Source organism: Salmo salar, chromosome ssa20 (genome assembly GCF_905237065.1).
Source record: "Salmo salar chromosome ssa20, Ssal_v3.1, whole genome shotgun sequence".
NCBI classification, from domain to species: domain Eukaryota; kingdom Metazoa; phylum Chordata; class Actinopteri; order Salmoniformes; family Salmonidae; genus Salmo; species Salmo salar.
The window spans coordinates 38,582,422-38,601,768 of NC_059461.1; the positions used below are offsets into that span (position 1 = coordinate 38,582,422).

The 19,347-nt window shown below is 45.7% G+C and overlaps 1 protein-coding gene across 1 annotated transcript in view; it reads right to left on the reverse strand.

The window, feature by feature from the left end:
• LOC106562823 (zinc finger SWIM domain-containing protein 6) overlaps positions 1–16,507 on the reverse strand; it is a 105,753-nt gene extending 89,246 nt beyond the window's left edge. Inside the window, exon 1 of the mRNA XM_045703293.1 lies at positions 15,799–16,507. Coding sequence (XP_045559249.1) covers positions 15,799–16,225 — 427 coding nt within the window. The 5' untranslated portion in view covers positions 16,226–16,507. The remainder of the gene's footprint in view (positions 1–15,798) is intronic.
• Positions 16,508–19,347: the final 2,840 nt, after the last annotated feature.

Sequence of the window (19,347 nt, forward strand, 5' to 3'; positions counted from 1 at the left end):
TTATCGGCAGACTCAACAGCCTTGGTTTCTCAAATGATTACTTCGCCTGGTTCACCAACTACTTCTCAGATAGATTTCAGTGTGTCAAAGCCTGTTGTCCGGACCTCTGGCAGTCTATGGGGGTGCCACAGGGTTCAATTCTCGGGCCGACTCTCTTCTCTCAATGATGTCGCTCTTGCTGCTGGTGATTCTCTGATCCACCTCTACGCAGACAACACCATTCTGTATACTTCTGGCCCTTCTTTAGACACTGTGTTTACAAACTTCCAGGCGAGCTTCAATGCCATACAATTCTCCTTCCGTGGCCTCCAACTGCTCTTAAATGCAAGTAAAACTAAATGCATGCTCTTCAACCGATCGCTGCCCACGCCCGCCCGTCTACCATCACTACTCTAGATGGTTCTGACTTAGAATATGTGGACAACTACAAATACCTAGGTGTCTGGTTAGACTGTAAACTCTCCTTCCAGACTCATATTAAACATCTCCAATCCAAAGTTAAATCTAGAATCAGCTTCCTATTTCGCAACAAAGCATCCTTCACTCATGCTGCCAAAAATACCCTCGTAAAACTGACCATCCTACCGATCCTTGACTTCGGCGATGTCATTTACAAAATAGCCTCCAACACTCTACTCAGCAAATAGACTGCATCCTATCACAGTGCCATCCGTTTTGTCACCAAAGCCCCATATACTACCCACCACTGCGACCTGTATGCTCTCGTTGGCTGGCCCTCGCTTCATATTCGTCACCAAACCCACTGGCTCCAGGTCATCTATAAGTCTTTGCTAGGTCACCATAGCAGCACCCACCTGGCTGTGTGTAAGGTCAGGGTGGTGGGAGACAGGCAGAACAGGCTGTGTGTAGGGTCAGGGTGGGGGGGAGACAGGCAGAACAGGCTGTGTGTGTAGGGTCAGGGTGGGGGAGACAGGCAGAACAGGCTGTGTGTGTAGGGTCAGGGTGGGGGGAGACAGGCAGAACAGGCTGTGTGTGTAGGGTCAGGGTGGGGGGAGACAGGCAGAACAGGCTGTGTGTGTAGGGTCAGGGTGGGGGGAGACAGGCAGAACAGGCTGTGTGTAGGGTCAGGGTGGTGGGAGACAGGCAGAACAGGCTGGGTGTGTGTAGGGTCAGGGTGGGGGGAGACAGGCAGAACAGGCTGTGTGTGTGTGTGTAGGGTCAGGGTGGGGGAGACAGGCAGAACAGGCTGTGTGTGTGTGTGTAGGGTCAGGGTGGGGGGAGACAGGCAGAACAGGCTGTGTGTGTGTGTGTAGGGTCAGGGTGGGGGGAGACAGGCAGAACAGGCTGTGTGTGTGTGTGTAGGGTCAGGGTGGGGGGAGACAGGCAGAACAGGCTGTGTGTGTGTGTAGGGTCAGGGTGGGGGGAGACAGGCAGAACAGGCTGTGTGTGTGTGTGTGTGTAGGGTCAGGGTGGGGGGAGACAGGCAGAACAGGCTGTGTGTGTGTGTGTGGGAGGAAAAAAGTGTGTGTGTAGGGTCAGGGTGGGGGGAGACAGGCAGAACAGGCTGGTGTGTGTGTGTAGGGTCAGGGTGGGGGGAGACAGGCAGAACAGGCTGTGTGTGTGTGTAGGGTCAGGGTGGGGGGAGACAGGCAGAACAGGCTGTGTGTGTGTGTGTAGGGTCAGGGTGGGGGGAGACAGGCAGAACAGGCTGTGTGTGTGTGTAGGGTCAGGGTGGGGGGAGACAGGCAGAACAGGCTGTGTGTGTGTGTGTAGGGTCAGGGTGGGGGGAGACAGGCAGAACAGGCTGTGTGTGTGTGTAGGGTCAGGGTGGGGGAGACAGGCAGAACAGGCTGTGTGTGTGTAGGGTCAGGGTGGGGGGAGACAGGCAGAACAGGCTGTGTGTGTAGGGTCAGAGTGGGGGGAGACAGGCAGAACAGGCTGTGTGTGTAGGGTCAGGGTGGGGGGAGACAGGCAGAACAGGCTGTGTGTGTAGGGTCAGGGTGGGGGGAGACAGGCAGAACAGGCTGTGTGTGTAGGGTCAGGGTGGGGGGACGGTTGTCTATATTAGTTATGGTGTTGAGAGGCAGAACTGAGCCCATAAAGCATGATTTACCATGTTGTTCATACAGCTAAGTGACAATTACAGAACGCAATCAATCTGGGTCCAACCTTGCTTCTCTAGTAAGTCCCAGCCACAAGAGCCCATAGGGCTGTGTGAGGCAGCTTGTACAAGTGCACACCCTGGACAGGATGCTAGTCTGGGTCTTACCCCCAATCCATCTCCTTCATGTTGAGTGCCAAGCAGAGGCATCACGTCCCCCGTTTTTTGAGTCTTCGGTATGACTTGAACCGGGATCGAATCCCGGCCCCAACCTTCCAATTGAGCCTCCCTCCCTCAATGTTAACTCAACAGTCAGTGGGTGAAAAAAGAACACACTCTGGGACTAAGCCCAAACACACTACCACCATGCAGACAGGTGACTGCTACCTGCTCTTACTGAGACAGGGGGAAAAGAGACTTGTAAAATAGGTAGGAAGACCAGAGTGGCTTTGGGTGAAGCTAACTGTCCATCAGTAACGCCAAACCATCCCATATGAGTCAGTCAGGGGTTTAGACTAGAGAAACAGCCCACTAGACACTAGAGCGAGAGGTGTTATTTCGGACCTGTACGGTACAGTACACCAACATGGTGTTATGGAGATAGGCCTCTGTAGGGGCCCTTTTAGTTTTATTAAGGAACTCAGTCCAGCTTTCACTTAACCTTGAAAGTTGGAATAGTAGAATGTACAACATGCAATTTCAAAATTAGGAAGTGCATGATCAGTTTTCCTCATGTGAGCCATTGCATACCCTAGAGAGCTATCTATAACTTGTCAGAATTGTCCAGATCAACTGGCCCAGCAAAAAACATTTTGATAGGTTTTTTAGCATATACATTTTGTTGTAATACTTGAGTCAAGTACAGAATTGCAAGAAAATGAGCTTTAAAACTGCAAAATGTTCTCTGCGCCCCATGACAAAATGTGTAGAATTGCGGGAAATAAGCTTTAAACCTGCTAAATTCTCTCCACCAACAAGAGGGCTGTGAACAGCTTGTGTCATGAACAGTGCTTGTGCCCATCGAAATAGACGTGGGGTGTGAGATGTTCGCCAATGCTGGAAGGTGGGCCTGAGTGAAAAAGATTGGGAACCCCTGCTCTATAGGGCTGGAGCAGGACAGGGTCTGGGAGCCAGGCACCTGGAGGCTGTAGTTGAGCCAGGGCTAGAGATAGCAGCCAGCTAGAGAGAGACCGGGCTGGGCTATGGCAGGGGCAACGCAAGGGCCAGGGAGAGGTAGTGTGTGTGTGTGTGTTTGTGTGTGTGTGGGCAATTCCACAATAACACAATTGTGCTGACTAGACTCTACTGTAATGAAATGTGCTATCCAAACTTCTGAACCAATCATTGGGCCAAATGAAGGCCGGTCCCGACGCCTGCAGACTGACCAAACATTTATGGACGTCCGGTGTCAGTAAGAGCTGGGTGACATTCATTGGAAAGAGAGAAGAAAGGGAGGGGTTGTCCAGACGACAGAAGGAGAAAGTAAACAGTATGTTAGTAGAAGGGAGGACAGTAGTACTGAACATAACAGTATGTTAGTAGAAGGGAGGACAGTAGTACTGAACATAACAGTATGTCAGTAGAAGGGAGGACAGTAGTACTGAACATAACAGTATGTCAGTAGAAGGGAGGACAGTAGTACTGAACATAACAGTATGTTAGTAGAAGGGAGGACAGTAGTACTGAACATAACAGTATGTCAGTAGAAGGGAGGACAGTAGTACTGAACATAACAGTATGTTAGTAGAAGGGAGGACAGTAGTACTGAACATAACAGTATGCCAGTAGAAGGGAGGACAGTAGTACTGAACATAACAGTATGTCAGTAGAAGGGAGGACAGTAGTACTGAACATAACAGTATGTTAGTAGAAGGGAGGACAGTAGTACTGAACATAACAGTATGTTAGTAGAAGGGAGGACAGTAGTACTGAACATAACAGTATGTTAGTAGAAGGGAGGACAGTAGTACTGAACATAACAGTATGTCAGTAGAAGGGAGGACAGTAGTACTGAACATAACAGTATGTTAGTAGAAGGGAGGACAGTAGTACTGAACATAACAGTATGTTAGTAGAAGGGAGGACAGTAGTACTGAACATAACAGTATGTCAGTGGAAGGGAGGACAGTAGTACTGAACATAACAGTATGTTAGTAGAAGGGAGGACAGTAGTACTGAACATAACAGTATGTTAGTAGAAGGGAGGACAGTAGTACTGAACATAACAGTATGTTAGTGGAAGGGAGGACAGTAGCAGGAGACCCAACTGTTAGTGAATACTATGATTTCCCATTGTAGCGAAGTCAATTGCAGAAATTCAGTTACCAATTTAAAAAAAATGTTGTTACCAATTTGGTAACAGAATATTGAGTTTTAATCAATAATTAATTAAAAAAAAAATTAAAAAATCAGGTGCAGGCAACTACATTCAGCCAAGGGCTGATTTATGTCAGAGCAGATGGTGGAACATAATTCTAATCATTTGTACACTGCAAATTGAACCCCCTAAAAATGAAGTAAAGGCCAACAATAGATTGTATTTGAAAATAACAATCATTTCATAGCTTGATTACATTGAGACACGATCACATATGATGAAAAAAAAAAACTGTTGTGAAAACGTGTGTGTGTGTATATAAATTATTACTAAAAACACGTGTGTGTGTGTGGTGTGTGTGTGTGTGTGTGTGTGTGTGTGTATATAAATTATTACTAAAAACACATTACTAAAAACACCGCCTGTTTGCGACCCCTACTATAATTAATAGGTCTACCTTTACTTGTTACTTCTGTGAACTTTCATTACCTCCGTCCTCATGAAGGAGAGAACTCTGAAAATATCTTCAAGATATGGGTTTTGGGAAATGTTTCCTAAAAACGTATAGAAGGCAAATATTTTCTCCACAATGAAATAAAAGTGTTGATATTTGTTGGCAGGGGTCTTGCCTTTTTGTGTTCTGATGTATTTCTAATAGCTAAGACCCATTTTCCATCTGTTTGACAAGAAATGAAAGCCTTTGTTCATTCCAATTTTTCAGGATGGAAAATTTTTTTTAAATATGTCTTATTTTATTTATTTGTATCTTTCATTTGACACCCAGTTTGACATGCACCTACGAACCTCACGTTGGTGCTCATTGGTCCTTTTACATGGAAATGATCATATACCTGCATGAGTACGTGCACCATGCATGTGTGTGTGGGGGAGCTAGCGTGTGGTTGAGGGGTGAAAGTGGGGGCCAGAGAGAACCAGAGCTAAAGAGCCAAACGCTCAGCTGAGGCAGGAATAGGGCTGGAGCCAAGGCAAGGGGCCAGGAGAGGAGGGAGGGGGCTGGGAACGAGAGGAGGCTGGGAACGAGAGGAGGCTGGGGCAGAACCAGGGCCAGGGGCCCCAAGCTCCAGATTTAGTCAGCTGTTCTACTGGCCAGCTGCTGGAAGGAGAGGGGGGGGATGGAGAGAGAGGGGAAGGAGAGAGGATGGAAAGAGGTGATAGGCAGAGGGGAGAGAGAAAGAGAGAGAAAAAGAGAGGTTTGGAAGCGGGACAGTGGAAAACCCATTAGAGGCCTGTGAGAGAGAGAGAAAAGACAGAGACTGACTGACAGAGTGGGTGGTTAAGGTTCACTGTGTTTGCGACAACTCTTCCTCTTTCACTCCTCTTCCTTCCCTCCCACTCAACAAGCCTCTCCCTCCATCCAACCCTTCCTCCCTGCTGTATTCTCTACCTCCCTACCAGTTGTGGCTCTGCAGCAGTAAAGCTATTCATTAGGCCTGTAGTCATGGCACACTGAGCTCCCTAGCAGGTGGAGAGAGAGAGTTGAAAGGGTGTGTAATTAAGGCAGAGCAGCACGTATACCGGCCTTGTTTCTAGAAAAGTGTTGAGATGAGATTTGAAGACGAGGGAGAGTGGGTGAGGTTGCCACAGGACAAGCTGCTGCTGGGAGAAAATCACTTTCCAGGCTATTATATATCCATTCAGATGAGCAAGTCACTCTGTGATAAAAGCATTTGTCTATGTGTTCAATTGAGTCAGCAGTTTTGAGCTGCTGCAGGTGGACAGTCATAACTACACACTGCATAACAATGAGATAAGAGGCTTTAGTGAGGGAAATAGTGCATGAGGGAAGGGCACATCCCCCCCCCCCTTGATTGGCATATGCAGAGGGTGCACACAGACCCTCTTCCTTCTCCTTCACAAACTAACCCCTCCTCCCCTTCACAAACTTACCCCTCCACCTCTCCAACTCTCCTCCCACTGCATCCCTCTCTCTCTCTATCCCCTTTCCTTTCCACCCCCCCTTCCTCCACAAATAAACCCCTCGTCTCCCAGCCCCTCTCCCCATCGCTCCCCTGGTCCTCTTCTCTCCCCCTCTCTCTATGTGGGGGTTGATGGTGGAGGGAGAGTGTGGAATATAGATCATTGGGAGATGGATGGTGGACGAAGAGCTCCGCTCGATCCCGCAGGTCCCAGACCAGAGATGAACTAAATATTAGCTGACACAAACAGGGGACAGACACAGCTGCTGCTACTGCTGCTTCCTGTAGGACTATGGAGAATGCTTTTATCCTCCATATTCACTGGAGAGAGACGCACACATGCAAACGCAACACACACCGGCAGACACATACAATACACAGAGACACGTTAACCACAAAGTGCACACACCAGGGGCACCCTGGGAAAACCAAGCTGGTAATCACATTCTCTCCTCCCCCTCCCGGCCAGGGCGAATGGAGGGAATGAAAAAAGGAATAAATCTTTATTAGGAGACATGTCCCTACTCTATCGATTGACTGCTCCCTCCCTCCCTCCCTCCCCTCTCTCTCTCTCTTTGCTTTCTTTTTATAGGCGTGTCTGCCATCCATCCAGTCCAATAGACTCTGACTGTAAGTCAGAGAGAAGGCCATTACCCATCACTCCCTGGATTACACGTGTCTCAGTACAGAGCCCTGCTGAGGCTGGGAGGAGGGCCTGACTGGGTTCTGCTGCTTAGGGGAACATGCAGGCCAGAATGGGCCACATCAGAGAGACAGCCCACATCTAGATACATGCATCAATTATGCTAATCCAGCACTCCAAATGGTAGCCTGTAACTAATATGGCCATTGGTGTCCCCCACTTCCCACCACTGAATGTTGCTTTGGATAGGAATGGTGTGGTTCAGAGAGCATAGAGCCCCAGGTCAGGTCTGGATCATGGTACTAGAGCAGAGTTTCCTGTGGGAGCCTCACGGACACAGGAAGTAGAAAGGCCTACAGTGTATTTCCATTCTAGATGGATGAGCGTAAATAAGATATGAGCTTCTATTAACATTACAGGAGGGTATCTAGCTCTGACTTTGCAATCTCTACTTTGAGGAAAATGTATTTACTATAACTATGATATGTGCATCTCCTAAATGACTCAAATGTAAATGGATAAAAATATGAGCTTCTATTAACATGCTTACCGGAGGAAACTGGAAGACATGAGCTTCTATTAACAGCTCTTCCGCCAGTTAGGATGTGTTTATTAGAAAACAGTCATGTGACTGTGGGCAGTACCTGGAGTGGAATGACACAGCTGGGGACAGTCTGACCTTTGACCTAGTCCACGAGGGGTCAAGTAATGAGGTCAGACTGAGGCCAGCTCCGTGGAGGAGGAGAGTGAGTGAATACTTCCACCCCTTGAGGAGTGTGTGTGAGGGGTCATCGCCAGGTAAACTGTTCATTCTGAGGGGCCAAACAAAAAAAGGTGCCAAAAAAAATAAATAAGAATAACTTGCCTGGCGCCCCAAGGCTATGAGAGAAGTGTGTGTGTGTGAATGGAAACAAGATAGGATGAGTACAAAAGGTTTACAGGAATGCCATCCACCCTCATCTTTAGAATGCCTAGACTGTACCCAGGCTGAAACACACACACACACACATACACACACGGCCATATCTACAATTTTGCCTACCTTTAACAACATACCAAATTATTTCAGATTTGCATTTAATTTTCCAAACACAACAGTAACTGTTGAGCCGTAAACAACCCAAACCAGTTGTGGTTAAGATAGGGACAGGAAGCAACCTTCACACCACCCAGCCCTCCAGTGGCCCCGGTGGTCGCTCACCATGTTTGTTTTTGGGCAGATAGAGATGTTTGTTCTCAAATCAGTAACGACAGCAGGTAGGATAACCATCAACCACTTCACTCCAGGCTTACAGACTGAGGCACGGGTGGGGGCCCGAACGCGCACACACACAAACAGGATCCAGGCAGTATGGGGACAGAGACCAGTTTATCAGGTGCTGTGGAGCTGAAAATACAGATGACTCTCATGCGCACACACACACATCCACACCTTTCAGATGCAGCCTTTGGGCTGATTCAAAGCTCTTCAGCTTCTGGGTGTGTTAGGGAAGAACCAGATGTTGACCACACAACAGAGAAGCACTGTTCTATGGTCATAATGATCACACACGCTGCGCGCGCACACACGACTGGATAACCTTCCTCCCAGTCAGCATTGGCTTGGAGAGCTTAGTGCTTATTTCAGCAGCAGCACATTGGTGCAAAGAGGAATTAATTATCAAGAAAAAGATAGCGCTGAATGCTGAGCTTGGCATTCCTCTGCTGTTATTATTGCCAAATCGAAAGAAAAGAGGACTGGTAATAAAAGTAATGAAATGGATAACATTTAATGGGGTCTTGTCATTGGCGCAATAGCCATCTCTCCTTTCTCTTTGTTCCCTCCCTCTCTCCTCTGGTTTGAGAGGAGAGCATATGAGTGCCATTCTGGTAAAGACAGGATTCTTGGAAAGAGTCATGACACAACCCAGCCACGGGCCAGGACTGGAGACAGGAAAACACCACAGGCTGGGGCTGAAGACTGAGGCTGGAGAAGGGCTGGAAACTGGAACTGGAGAAGGGGGCTGGAGACTGGAGAAGGGGACTGGAGAAGGGGGCTGGGAACAGGAGAAGGGGGCTGGAGACTGGAGGTTAAGGCTGGGTCTGGAAGATGCATAATAGTTGGGCCTGGGGCTATAGGGTGAGGAGCTGAGGGCTGGAACATGGAAGGTGGAGAGGGGAACAGCAGCTGAGGACTGGAAGGTGGGGAGGGGAACAGGGGCTGAGGGCTGGAAAGAAATAATAACAATAATAATAATAATAAATAATAATAGCCATTTAGCAGACGCTTTTATCCATAGCGATTTACAGTCATGTGTGCATACATTTTACTGGAAGTTGGGGAGGGGAATATGAGCTGGGAACTGGAAGCTGGAATACAGCTGAAGTATCCCTGAGCTTCTTCAAAACTAGGCTACACCCTTTGTGTATCCTCTGCCTATCTTTAAGCTCCCACCTCGGTTAATGTGTTTCCATGACAAAGCAGCTGAAACGAAGCCCATCTTCTATCCAGTCAGCCATACCAATGAAGGTGAGTGGTAGGATACCGGTTTTCCCTAAAACACTCCTTACCCTTTGATCGTGCTCCTAAAGATGATGGATAAATGAAGATGGTAAACGGCCTGAGTGAACTAATGAAAAAAAATGGTGCGTTCAGCTCTACTTAACTGTGTGTGTATCCCATAGACAACAATGCTATAGCATCTGGGTCTGGTCTACTTAGTTCACTTACGATTATTGAACCAGAAAAAAGAAAAGGGGGGGGATAACGAGTGTGGTGTCTCGCTTCCTCTTCCGTCTCTGGTGCTCCGGTTCCATTTGGAAAGACAGTTGTTTACACTAGCCCAGGCCCGGCCATGTTTCCATGACGATAGGATCCCAGAGTCGGTCACATGGCAAGGGGAAAAGGGAGTCTCAGGGCCCAATTAAATCACAACAAGCTAACCAGGTTACTGGGTTAAGGTAAAAAGAACACCGAGTAGGACTACTGTATGTCTGAAAGGTTACGTGCTTCACTTTATTTTCTTTTTCACACAGTAAAATAGAGCAGCAATGTCTAAATGCCTTCCAAGTGTCCTTTAAAGTTGCTGTCCAGCATTTCCAGATGTCAATGAAATATGACCTCTAATTACAATATGAGTGAAATGATTTTCCTTCCAATTCTTTTTTATTAAATACGTTAAAAAGCAGCTTTTCTGTGTTGGAATGGTGTTGGCGTACCTTAACAGAATGGTGTTGGCGTACAACGGTCATTAAAAATATTCATGCGAGTAGACCGCTGACTGGCCTGGTCCTCCTCAGCAAGATGGCATCAGATACAAGTTTGAGGTGGGGGTTTGTGGGTTTGTGGGTTGTCTCCAATTTATGATTTGGCCACAAATATGAGTATAGGATGAGTCAACAACATTATTTGGGTATGAGTTAACAGAATATTTCACTGAACAGTTAGCATACTTTAAGAAGTGGCCATGAAAGAGATGCATCTAAACAACCCTTAGGTCCAGTGGTTGTTTTAAAAGAAACTGTGCTCAGATAACCTGATCAAATAATGGAGTCAACCATAAGGAAATAAAGGCTCCTCTACAACAGGAGAGTGTAGAGGCCTAGAGCTTTCTGCTTGCTTAGAGCCCAAATGGAGCCACAGAGAGACTCAAAGACAACATGGTCATGCAAGATTTAAGTTCCAGATCATAAATCATGCACTTCTGTGAACTAAATACCTTTCATTCAATCAATGGAGAATAAACTGGAGGAGCTCTATCTTATCAACAGGACCTGAAGAACTGTAATATCCTATGTTTCTCGGAGTTGTGGCTGAACAAGGACGAGGACAATATAACCTACATCTAGTTGTTTTTTCTATGCATTGGCAGGACAGAACAGCGGCGTTGGGTAAGCTCAAGGGGGGAGGTGTGTGTCTTCGTTAACAGCTGGTGTGCAATCTCGAATATTTAGGAAGTCTCGAGGTTCTGCTCGCCTGAGTTAGAATACCTCATGATAATCTGTAGACCATACAATTTACAGAGAGAGTTTATCTAGATTTTTCATAGCAGTCTATTTATCACCACAAACCCATGCTGACACTAAGACCGCACTGAAGGAGCTGTAAAGGGCCAGAAGAAAACAGGAATATGCTCATCCAGAGGCGGCACTCCTAGCGGCCGGTGATTTTAATGCAGGAAAACTGAAATGTCATACCTCATTTATACCAGCACCTGGCAAATTAAGAGGCAGTGTTGTTTTTTTTAAGTTAACTCTCGGTCACCTTCACTCCACACCCAGAAATGCATACAAAGCTTTCCCTTGCCCTCCACTTGGCAAATCTGACCAAAACTCTGTCCTCCTCATTCCTGCTTACAAGCAGAAACTCTAACAGGAAGTACCAGTGATGCACCCAATACGGAATTGGTCCAATGAAGCAGATGATAAGCTACAGGACTGTTTCGCTAACACAGACTGGAATATGTTCCGGGATTCATTCGATGGCATTGAGGAGTACACCACATCAGTCACCAGCTTCATTAATAAGTGCATCGACGACAGTCCCCACATTGACCGTCCCCAAGAACACAGTGGCCTCCATCATTCTTAAATTGGAAGAAGTTTGGAACCACCAAGACCCTTCCTAGAGCAGGTCACCTGGCTAAACTGAGCAATCGGGGAGAATGGCCTTGGTCAGGGAGGTGAACAAGAGCCCGATGGTCACTCTTACCAAGCTCCAGAGTTCCTCTGTGGAGATGGGAGAACCTTCCAGAAGGACAACCATCTCTGCAGCATTCCACCAATCAGGCCTTTATGGTGGAGTAACCAGATGGAAGCCACTCCTCAGTAAAAGCCACATGACAGCCCGCTTGGAGTTTGCCAAAATGCACCTAAAAGACTCTGACCATGAGAAACAAGATTATCTGGTCTGATGAAACCAAGATTGAACTCTTTGACCTGAATGCCAAGCGTCACATGTGGAGGAAACCTGGCACCATCCCTACGGTGAAGCATGGTGGTGGCAGCATCATGCTGTGGGGCTGTTTTTCAGCATCAGGGACTGGGTGACAAGTCAAGATCGAGGGAAAGATGAACCGAGCAAAGTACAGAGAGATCCTTGATGAAAAGCGCTCTGGAGCAGGTTAGGACCTCAGACTGGGGCGAAGGTTCACCTTCCAACTGGACAATGACCCTAAGCACACAGCCAAGACAATGCAGGAGTGGCTTTGGGACAAGTCTCCATGTCCTTGAGTGGCCCAGCCAGAGCCTGGACTTGAACCTGATCAAACATCTCTGGAGAGACCTAAAAATAGCTGTGTTATGTTAAAATAGCGTCATGTTGTGGGTATGCTTGTACTTGTTAAGGATTCAGGAGTTTTTCAGGATAAAAAAAAGTAACTGGACTAAGCACAAGCAAAATCCTAGAGGAAAATCTGGTTCAGTCTGCTTTTCACCAGACACTGGGAGATTAATTCACCTTTCAGCAGGACAATACCTTAAAACACAAGGCCAAATCTACACTGGAGTTGCTTACCAAGAAGATGGTGAATGTTCCAGCGTGGCAGAGTCACAGTTTTGAATTAAATATTTGTGCAAAGATCTTAAGAGACTTACCCAGATAGACTCAGAGCTGTCATCGCTGCCAAAGGTGATTCTAACATGTATCGACTCAGGAGTGTGAATACTTACGAAAATTAGATATTTTGTATTTTATTTATTTATTTTCTAAAACATGTTTTCACTTTGCCATTATGTGCATTGTGTGTAGATGGGTGAGGAAAAACAAAAACAATTTAATCAATTTTTGAATAAGGCTGTAACCTTACAAAATGTGGAAAAAGTCAAGGGATCTGAATACTTTCTGAAGGCACGGTATCTACCTCAATTTCCTACCCCTGAACATGGTACGTCTTCCATATAGCCAAGTTATCGTTACTCATTGTGTATGTAATTACTTTTACTATCATGTGTTGTTACTTTTCTATTATTTCCTCCATTTCTCTTTCTCTCTGCATTCCTGGGAAAGGCCAGTAAGTAAACCTTTCACTGTTCGTAAACAACACATGTAGACTAAGCATGTGATGGATAAAAGGTTTTCATTTGACAATGCCTGAAATGTCAAAGCAGGCCCCTGAAAAGGTGGCTTTTGCTGAAGAACTGAAGCAGAGAAGTGAGGTTGTATGTGTTCTCAATACACACGTTCAATGACACTGTCTTAGTCACAGGCAGAGACATTTAAACCCACGAACACGTACGCCAATTCTCGTCCTCTCATGCACGTGAGTAGTAACCCTAAACCTAGCCGAACTCTGCTAACCTAACAAAAATGTCACATAAATGTCGTCATAATTAAAGCAGAAACTCTTCTGAACTATTAAGCAACTATTAAGAGGTCATTGTTGTTTTTTCACCTGCTAATGAGGCTAGTCCTCTCCCTCTCCTTTTTCCCCCTTCCTCCATCTTTCTCTCTGGAGCGATTTACACCATGCTGTGCCCATGACATAGTACCCAACGTTCAGCTCACTGCTGCTGATAAATAAAAGTGATTTATAGGCGATATGAAGTCGATATGAAGGCCTAAAGTGGGATGAAATACAAACTGATGGCACTACTGCTTGCACACTCATTATCGGCAGATAAATGCTTAAGACATGGTTTACTAGGAGGCACACACGTGCACACAGCAAAAGCATGGAGTCAACTACTTTCAGATAACTGCAACATGATGAAATAATCCACTCCATAGCTCATAATTAGGGCCAGGAGTTTTGGGGCACTTTGAGGCACTGTGCTTTTACCGATTTTCCAGCATTGTCCACTAGTGTTGCTGCAGGTAGGAATTCCTAGGAAATATTCTGTAATTGACACAAGTGGCCTCCAATCAATCAATCAATGGTTGTTTGTGTGTGTTTGGGGGGGGGGTTTGGGCAGAGTGACAGCTGATCTTATTGCACTGATGAATGCAGGAATAATATGTCATATTATGGATAGATAGATATATTATGGATAGATAGATAGATATATATATAGAGAGAGAGAGAGTGTTGTAACGATGTGCAAATAGTTACTGAGTCTGTACATAGTCAAAGCTTTCCTTAAATGATGGTATTCTGCCATATAGCATTTTTGTTTTCTCATGATTTGGTTGGGTCTAATTGTGTTGCTGTCCTGGGGCTCACTCTCTCTCTCCATCTTTTGCATCTCTCCCCACTATCTTTCCATCTCTTCTACCCATTCTCTCCTTATACTGCATCCCCCATCCCTCCCCCTGGTCTATTCTTCAAACTCAGCATTGATGTACAGGGAGGTGATTAATGTCTTTGAGAAACAGATAAATAATCAGGAGATCAGGGGGCTGGTAGTTGGCCTTAGGGGAGTAAATATGGAGCGTTTTATAGCTGTTCACCAGGGAGAGGGGGAGAGTACAGACTCATTCAACTATATTAGCTTTTACACACAACAACCTCTGCCTTCTCGCTCTGTTCATGTACTGTCTTTCATCGACACCCCAATAGTACACACACACACACACACACACACACACACACACACACACACACACACACACACACACACACACATATATATATATATATTTTGGACAAATCCTCAAGCGGTGCACAGCCCCCTCCCTCCCATGTCGCCCTGCTTTTAAGCCGTTCCTCCTGTGGCAGCCTATCCCCTGGGAGAAGATTGCATCTTTTATTTATCACTTTATTTTACCAGCAGAAATTCTGGGGCGAAAATTGCAATCAGCACAACAGGCCCTCCTCCTGCTGTGGGTTCACCTGTCATCCTCCCTCTCCCTGCTAGCATGCAGAATGAGACAGACAACACACAAACTCCTCTTTCCATCCATCTCCCTCTTTTACACACACCTCACCAAATCTGAACCAACACTCATTTGCTAACATGGCAACATGGCAGGCAGCACACAAATAAGCACTAATGCTGAGGAATCTGGTAAACAGCTAGGAGCTGGTGGAGGGATACTGTTGTGCACAACACATGATCCAAGACCCAAAGAGCTGGAGAACTACAGATCCTTCTGAAGGGAGAGAACCAGGGGAGGAGGGACGGGGAAAGATCCTGCATATATAATCATGTTTGTAGATTGCATTAGAATTCAGATGAACTGGGGAGGATAATGAAATTAAAATGCTGAAGCGTTTCCAAGGGTGGGGAGGCAGAGTGACAGCTGAGCCTATCGCACTGATGAATGCAGGAATATTATGGCTCTGGTAAAGGGAGGCCACAGCAGGCTAAATGCCTGTGTCTATTTAGACTCGATATCCCACAAATAATGCATTATGGAATAGGACGCATGACTGTGCGATATTGGCAATGGCATAGCCTACACTAGCTCGTGCCATCTCATAGCCTACTCATTTTCTCGTGCTTGGAAAAATCTCCCACGAATGCTGAAAAGCAGCAGGGAAAAAAACTTAAATCTCACAAAAGGTGTTTGGCAAACAAAATAGAAGCGCTGTGGCTTTAAATCGCTGTCCCTCCCAACCTTTCTAAATATGTTCCATTTATCTAGTGGTGAAAAGATACAGGGGCTTTTGTTTGGTTACCCATTGGAGGTGGACAGAAAGCTGAAAAGACACAAACGATCAGGAAAATAAGAACAAAGTGCTAAGCGTTCAAATGGGAACGGTTCAGGGCAATTTTATATGCGCACTGGGCAAAAACAAGGGGGAAACTGTTTGTTACTCTTACACCCCCCTTCACTGGAAATTACAGAATAGCATGGAATGAATGCGGGTAGAGAATGTCAATTCTCTCTCCCATATGACAGACATACCAACGTGGGTTAGCTAACTGTTATTCCCCGGCCAGCATCATATTTCCCAGTAGCCGAGCGATAGATACTCACCGACTTGCAGTACGTTGTCCACCCAGCCGCCCTCCAGCAGAGTGACACCCCGTAGGAAAGGCAGCTGGGTCTCTTCATTGTTTTCCCCGCTAGTTCCACTCTCCTCTCCTCCGGCGTTGAACGACGAATACATGCAGATCTCCTTTTCGCTCCTCGGAAAGGACCAGTACACGATCCTTCTCTGGACGGGTTCTGGAATACGTTCGAACCGTTCCTCCACCCTTTGGAAGGGCCACTTCTCAGCGACTCTCCGCGCCGCTATGTCTAGTAGCGATTCGGGGTTGTGTGTTTTTCCCGATCCCCCTGGAGCGGACCCCGGACCGCCACACAGTACTCCTCCAGCCCGCTGCCCCTGCCTGCATGCCGGGTTGAAGCCGGGCCTGCAGCAGAGCCGCTTAGCCGGGGGCTGCTGGACTCGCTCCGCCATGATTGCACCGCTGTAACTTGCAGCACAGTCTCCCCGATCATATAAACGAGATACGGAAGAGAAAAGGACACTCCGGCCGATTGTTTGCCGTACATGGAGAGACGACCCTTATTTGGAATAGTAGGCGGTTTCTTTTGGGTTCGGCGAAGTCCTTTGTGTTGTCAAATTAACCGAGATGGGTGGGATCCTTGGTCATCCTGGGCCGATTCCAGCGCACAAGTGGTGGTAAAAAAAAGGAGCTATAGGCGGAATTCCCAAACGTCGGCAAATCCTTTGTGAAGCCATTCCGGAGCGAGAAGGCGGGGCCCCTGTGTGTGGTGGTGGGTGGGGTGGGGGGGGGGGGGGCGAAAATACTCAAATACTGTGAAGTTTGTTAGTGTTTGAGTTTAAAGGCGGGTCTTATCGTTACCCACAGGGGTAAAAGGGGCAAGAGTTGAAGCCGCATTTTTAGTATTGAAGAAGACATCTACAACCGTAGGCTCTCTCCTCTCAATAACATCACGAGTGACTGGGTTGCTTTCTTAGCAAGTTCAGAGGGCTCAACTGTCAGTGAGGGAGAGGGCGTGGGAGGAACGTAAGGATATGGACGGCTCGTCCATTCTCTAATCATTTTATCAATACGGGCCTTATTCAATTAACAATGGCCTCTCTCTCCCTCTTTCTGTCGAATGAATACCAAGAATAAATTCCAACATTGCATTCTAGCTCATCAAGGACTCACACACGTTTGACAAAAGTGCCTTCATTTTCTTTTCCTGTGTTGTAAGTTAACTGGGGTACCTTTTTATGTATGCCCATATTCATAAAGGGTTTGTGAATAGAATAACGTTATAACTAGCCTATAGGCCTAGACTTTGGTATAGGCTGATAGCATGTTATTCTATGTAGAAACAATAGGCTGGTTTAGAAATGGAACAATACACATTTATCCAGTTCATAGCAGCCTTCTCATCCATCTCACAGCTCAAGCACCAACATGACTGAATAAACTAAATGTTATATTACTGATTAAATAAGGAATATTCTGTTAATGTCTTCCTCTTACAGAACCATTTCATATCATTTGTAAAGGCAATAAAGCTTAGGCCCAGAAAGGTTCACATTCCAAGTAGGCAAATCATAATTTGATCTAGTACAAACCTATGGTCTCTTGCATGCTGTGATTTTTATTTTATTTTCTATTTTACACATTTTCCATCACAAAAAGACATGGAAACTCATGGACTCAGTCACTGAACAGGAAAGAAAAACCTTGCCGTCTAATAATGAGCATTATTAATCCCAACTAAAAGCAAGCCCTCTGCTTGGTATGTACATTTGCCTGTCTGGTTGTCCCGCATGCGTTTCAGGCTAACCCCCTCTCCTCCCCCTGTGTGCAGAAGCCTTTGAACTGCAGGTGTGACCAACCCCGATTTGGTTTCAGTACTTCCACACAGGAAGTTCAGACAGCCTGATTCTCCTTTGTTGTGTTATTCAACTTTTTTATTTTCTCATTAAATCAGAAAACTGGTGACAAACTTTAGACCATCGATTCGGATTACATTTAACACTGCCTTCTATGGTTTAAACTCAAATAAACAAACACTGTTGCAGATTAAGTTACATAGGCCTGCATTTTGAGCACTTTCCACCATTGGCCTACCCCAAACACTTGTCAAAACAGCATGGTCCCAAAATGGTTGCCTTCAAAGAAACACACTTGTAACCAGTGTTGGGGAGTAATGAACTACATGTAGTTCCACCAGTAAGTTAACTACATTTTCCAGTATCTTGGTGGTAGTTTAACTAAATTCAAATCTAGGTAGTGTTTTCAGTAGTTAATAAATGTTTTTGCCATTTAACGGTGTACCTAACTACTGGAACTACAAACTACTTTTTTCCCAAAAATAAAATATGGGTGAAGTTGGCAATCATTTCCTTTCGCATTACATCTGCCTAATTCTCATTTGAAATTTAGTTGTGTTTAATATGCTAATTTACACATTATGTTAATATATAACCGCAAAATGATATGTTCATGCAATTTGTAGTCATTGACATTTCAGATTTACGTATGATCATTTTTCAGAAAGTCATTTGGAGACAGTGCACTACTTTTTCAAAGTAACTTTACTTAAGTAAATTATATTTACCTTAAGGGTAGCTTTTGTGTAGCTTAACTTCATTCAGTGTAAAGTAATTATTAGTGTGGTAAACTACCGTAGCTTCCTCAACACTGCTTGTAAAACAAGACATTCAGAATAAAGCCACAAAACCCACCTGAAAAGCTCTAGGGGTTGTTTTATACATTTCTACCTGTTCACCACTAATTAGGGTCTCCTGGAAAACATGTACCAAAACTATAGTTCCTACCATGTCACACTAGGAAATGGCCGAGTTTGAGTGGTAAGGCTAAAGCAACCGACTGTAGACTAAAGTTGAGGAGTGAAGTCAGGGGAGGTGCATCTGTGACCATCGGAAGTCGGACACTAATATGGTTTTCCAACAGACAGCCTTAGCATGGTAGTGTTGCCATTGTTTATAAAAGTTTTTCCTTATAATGTCGAAATAAACATGTCTCCAACCCCCATATCACACACTCACAAACTGAAATATATGTGTGTCAGGGGAGGACGACTCATAATAATGTCTGGAACTGCGAGAATGAAATGGCATCGAACACATGGAAGCCATGTGTTTGGTGTATTAGTTACCATTCCACTAATTCCACTCCAGCCGTTACCACAAGCCCGTTCTCCCAAGTTAAGGTGCCACCAACCTCCTGTGGTGTGTGTACATTGTATAATCAATTAGTGAGAGAGAGCCTCAAATATCACATCAAATGTGTATATCCACTCTATTGTTGACAATAGAGCCTCCCACAATGCAGGCGATGACTGCAGCATGAAGTTGGTGAAGAGCAATTGCAGAAACTTGCAGTCGACTGCAGTCAAAACTTCAAATCAAACTTTATTTGTCACATGCGGGGTCAATGTAATAGTACAAAACAAATGGAGGGGGGGGGGTCAATGTAATATTCTGGTGGCCATTTGATTAGTTGTTCAGCAGTCTTATGGTTGGGGGTAGAAGCTGTTAAGGAGCCTTTTGGTCCTAGACTTGGCGCTCCAGTACCGCTTGCCGTG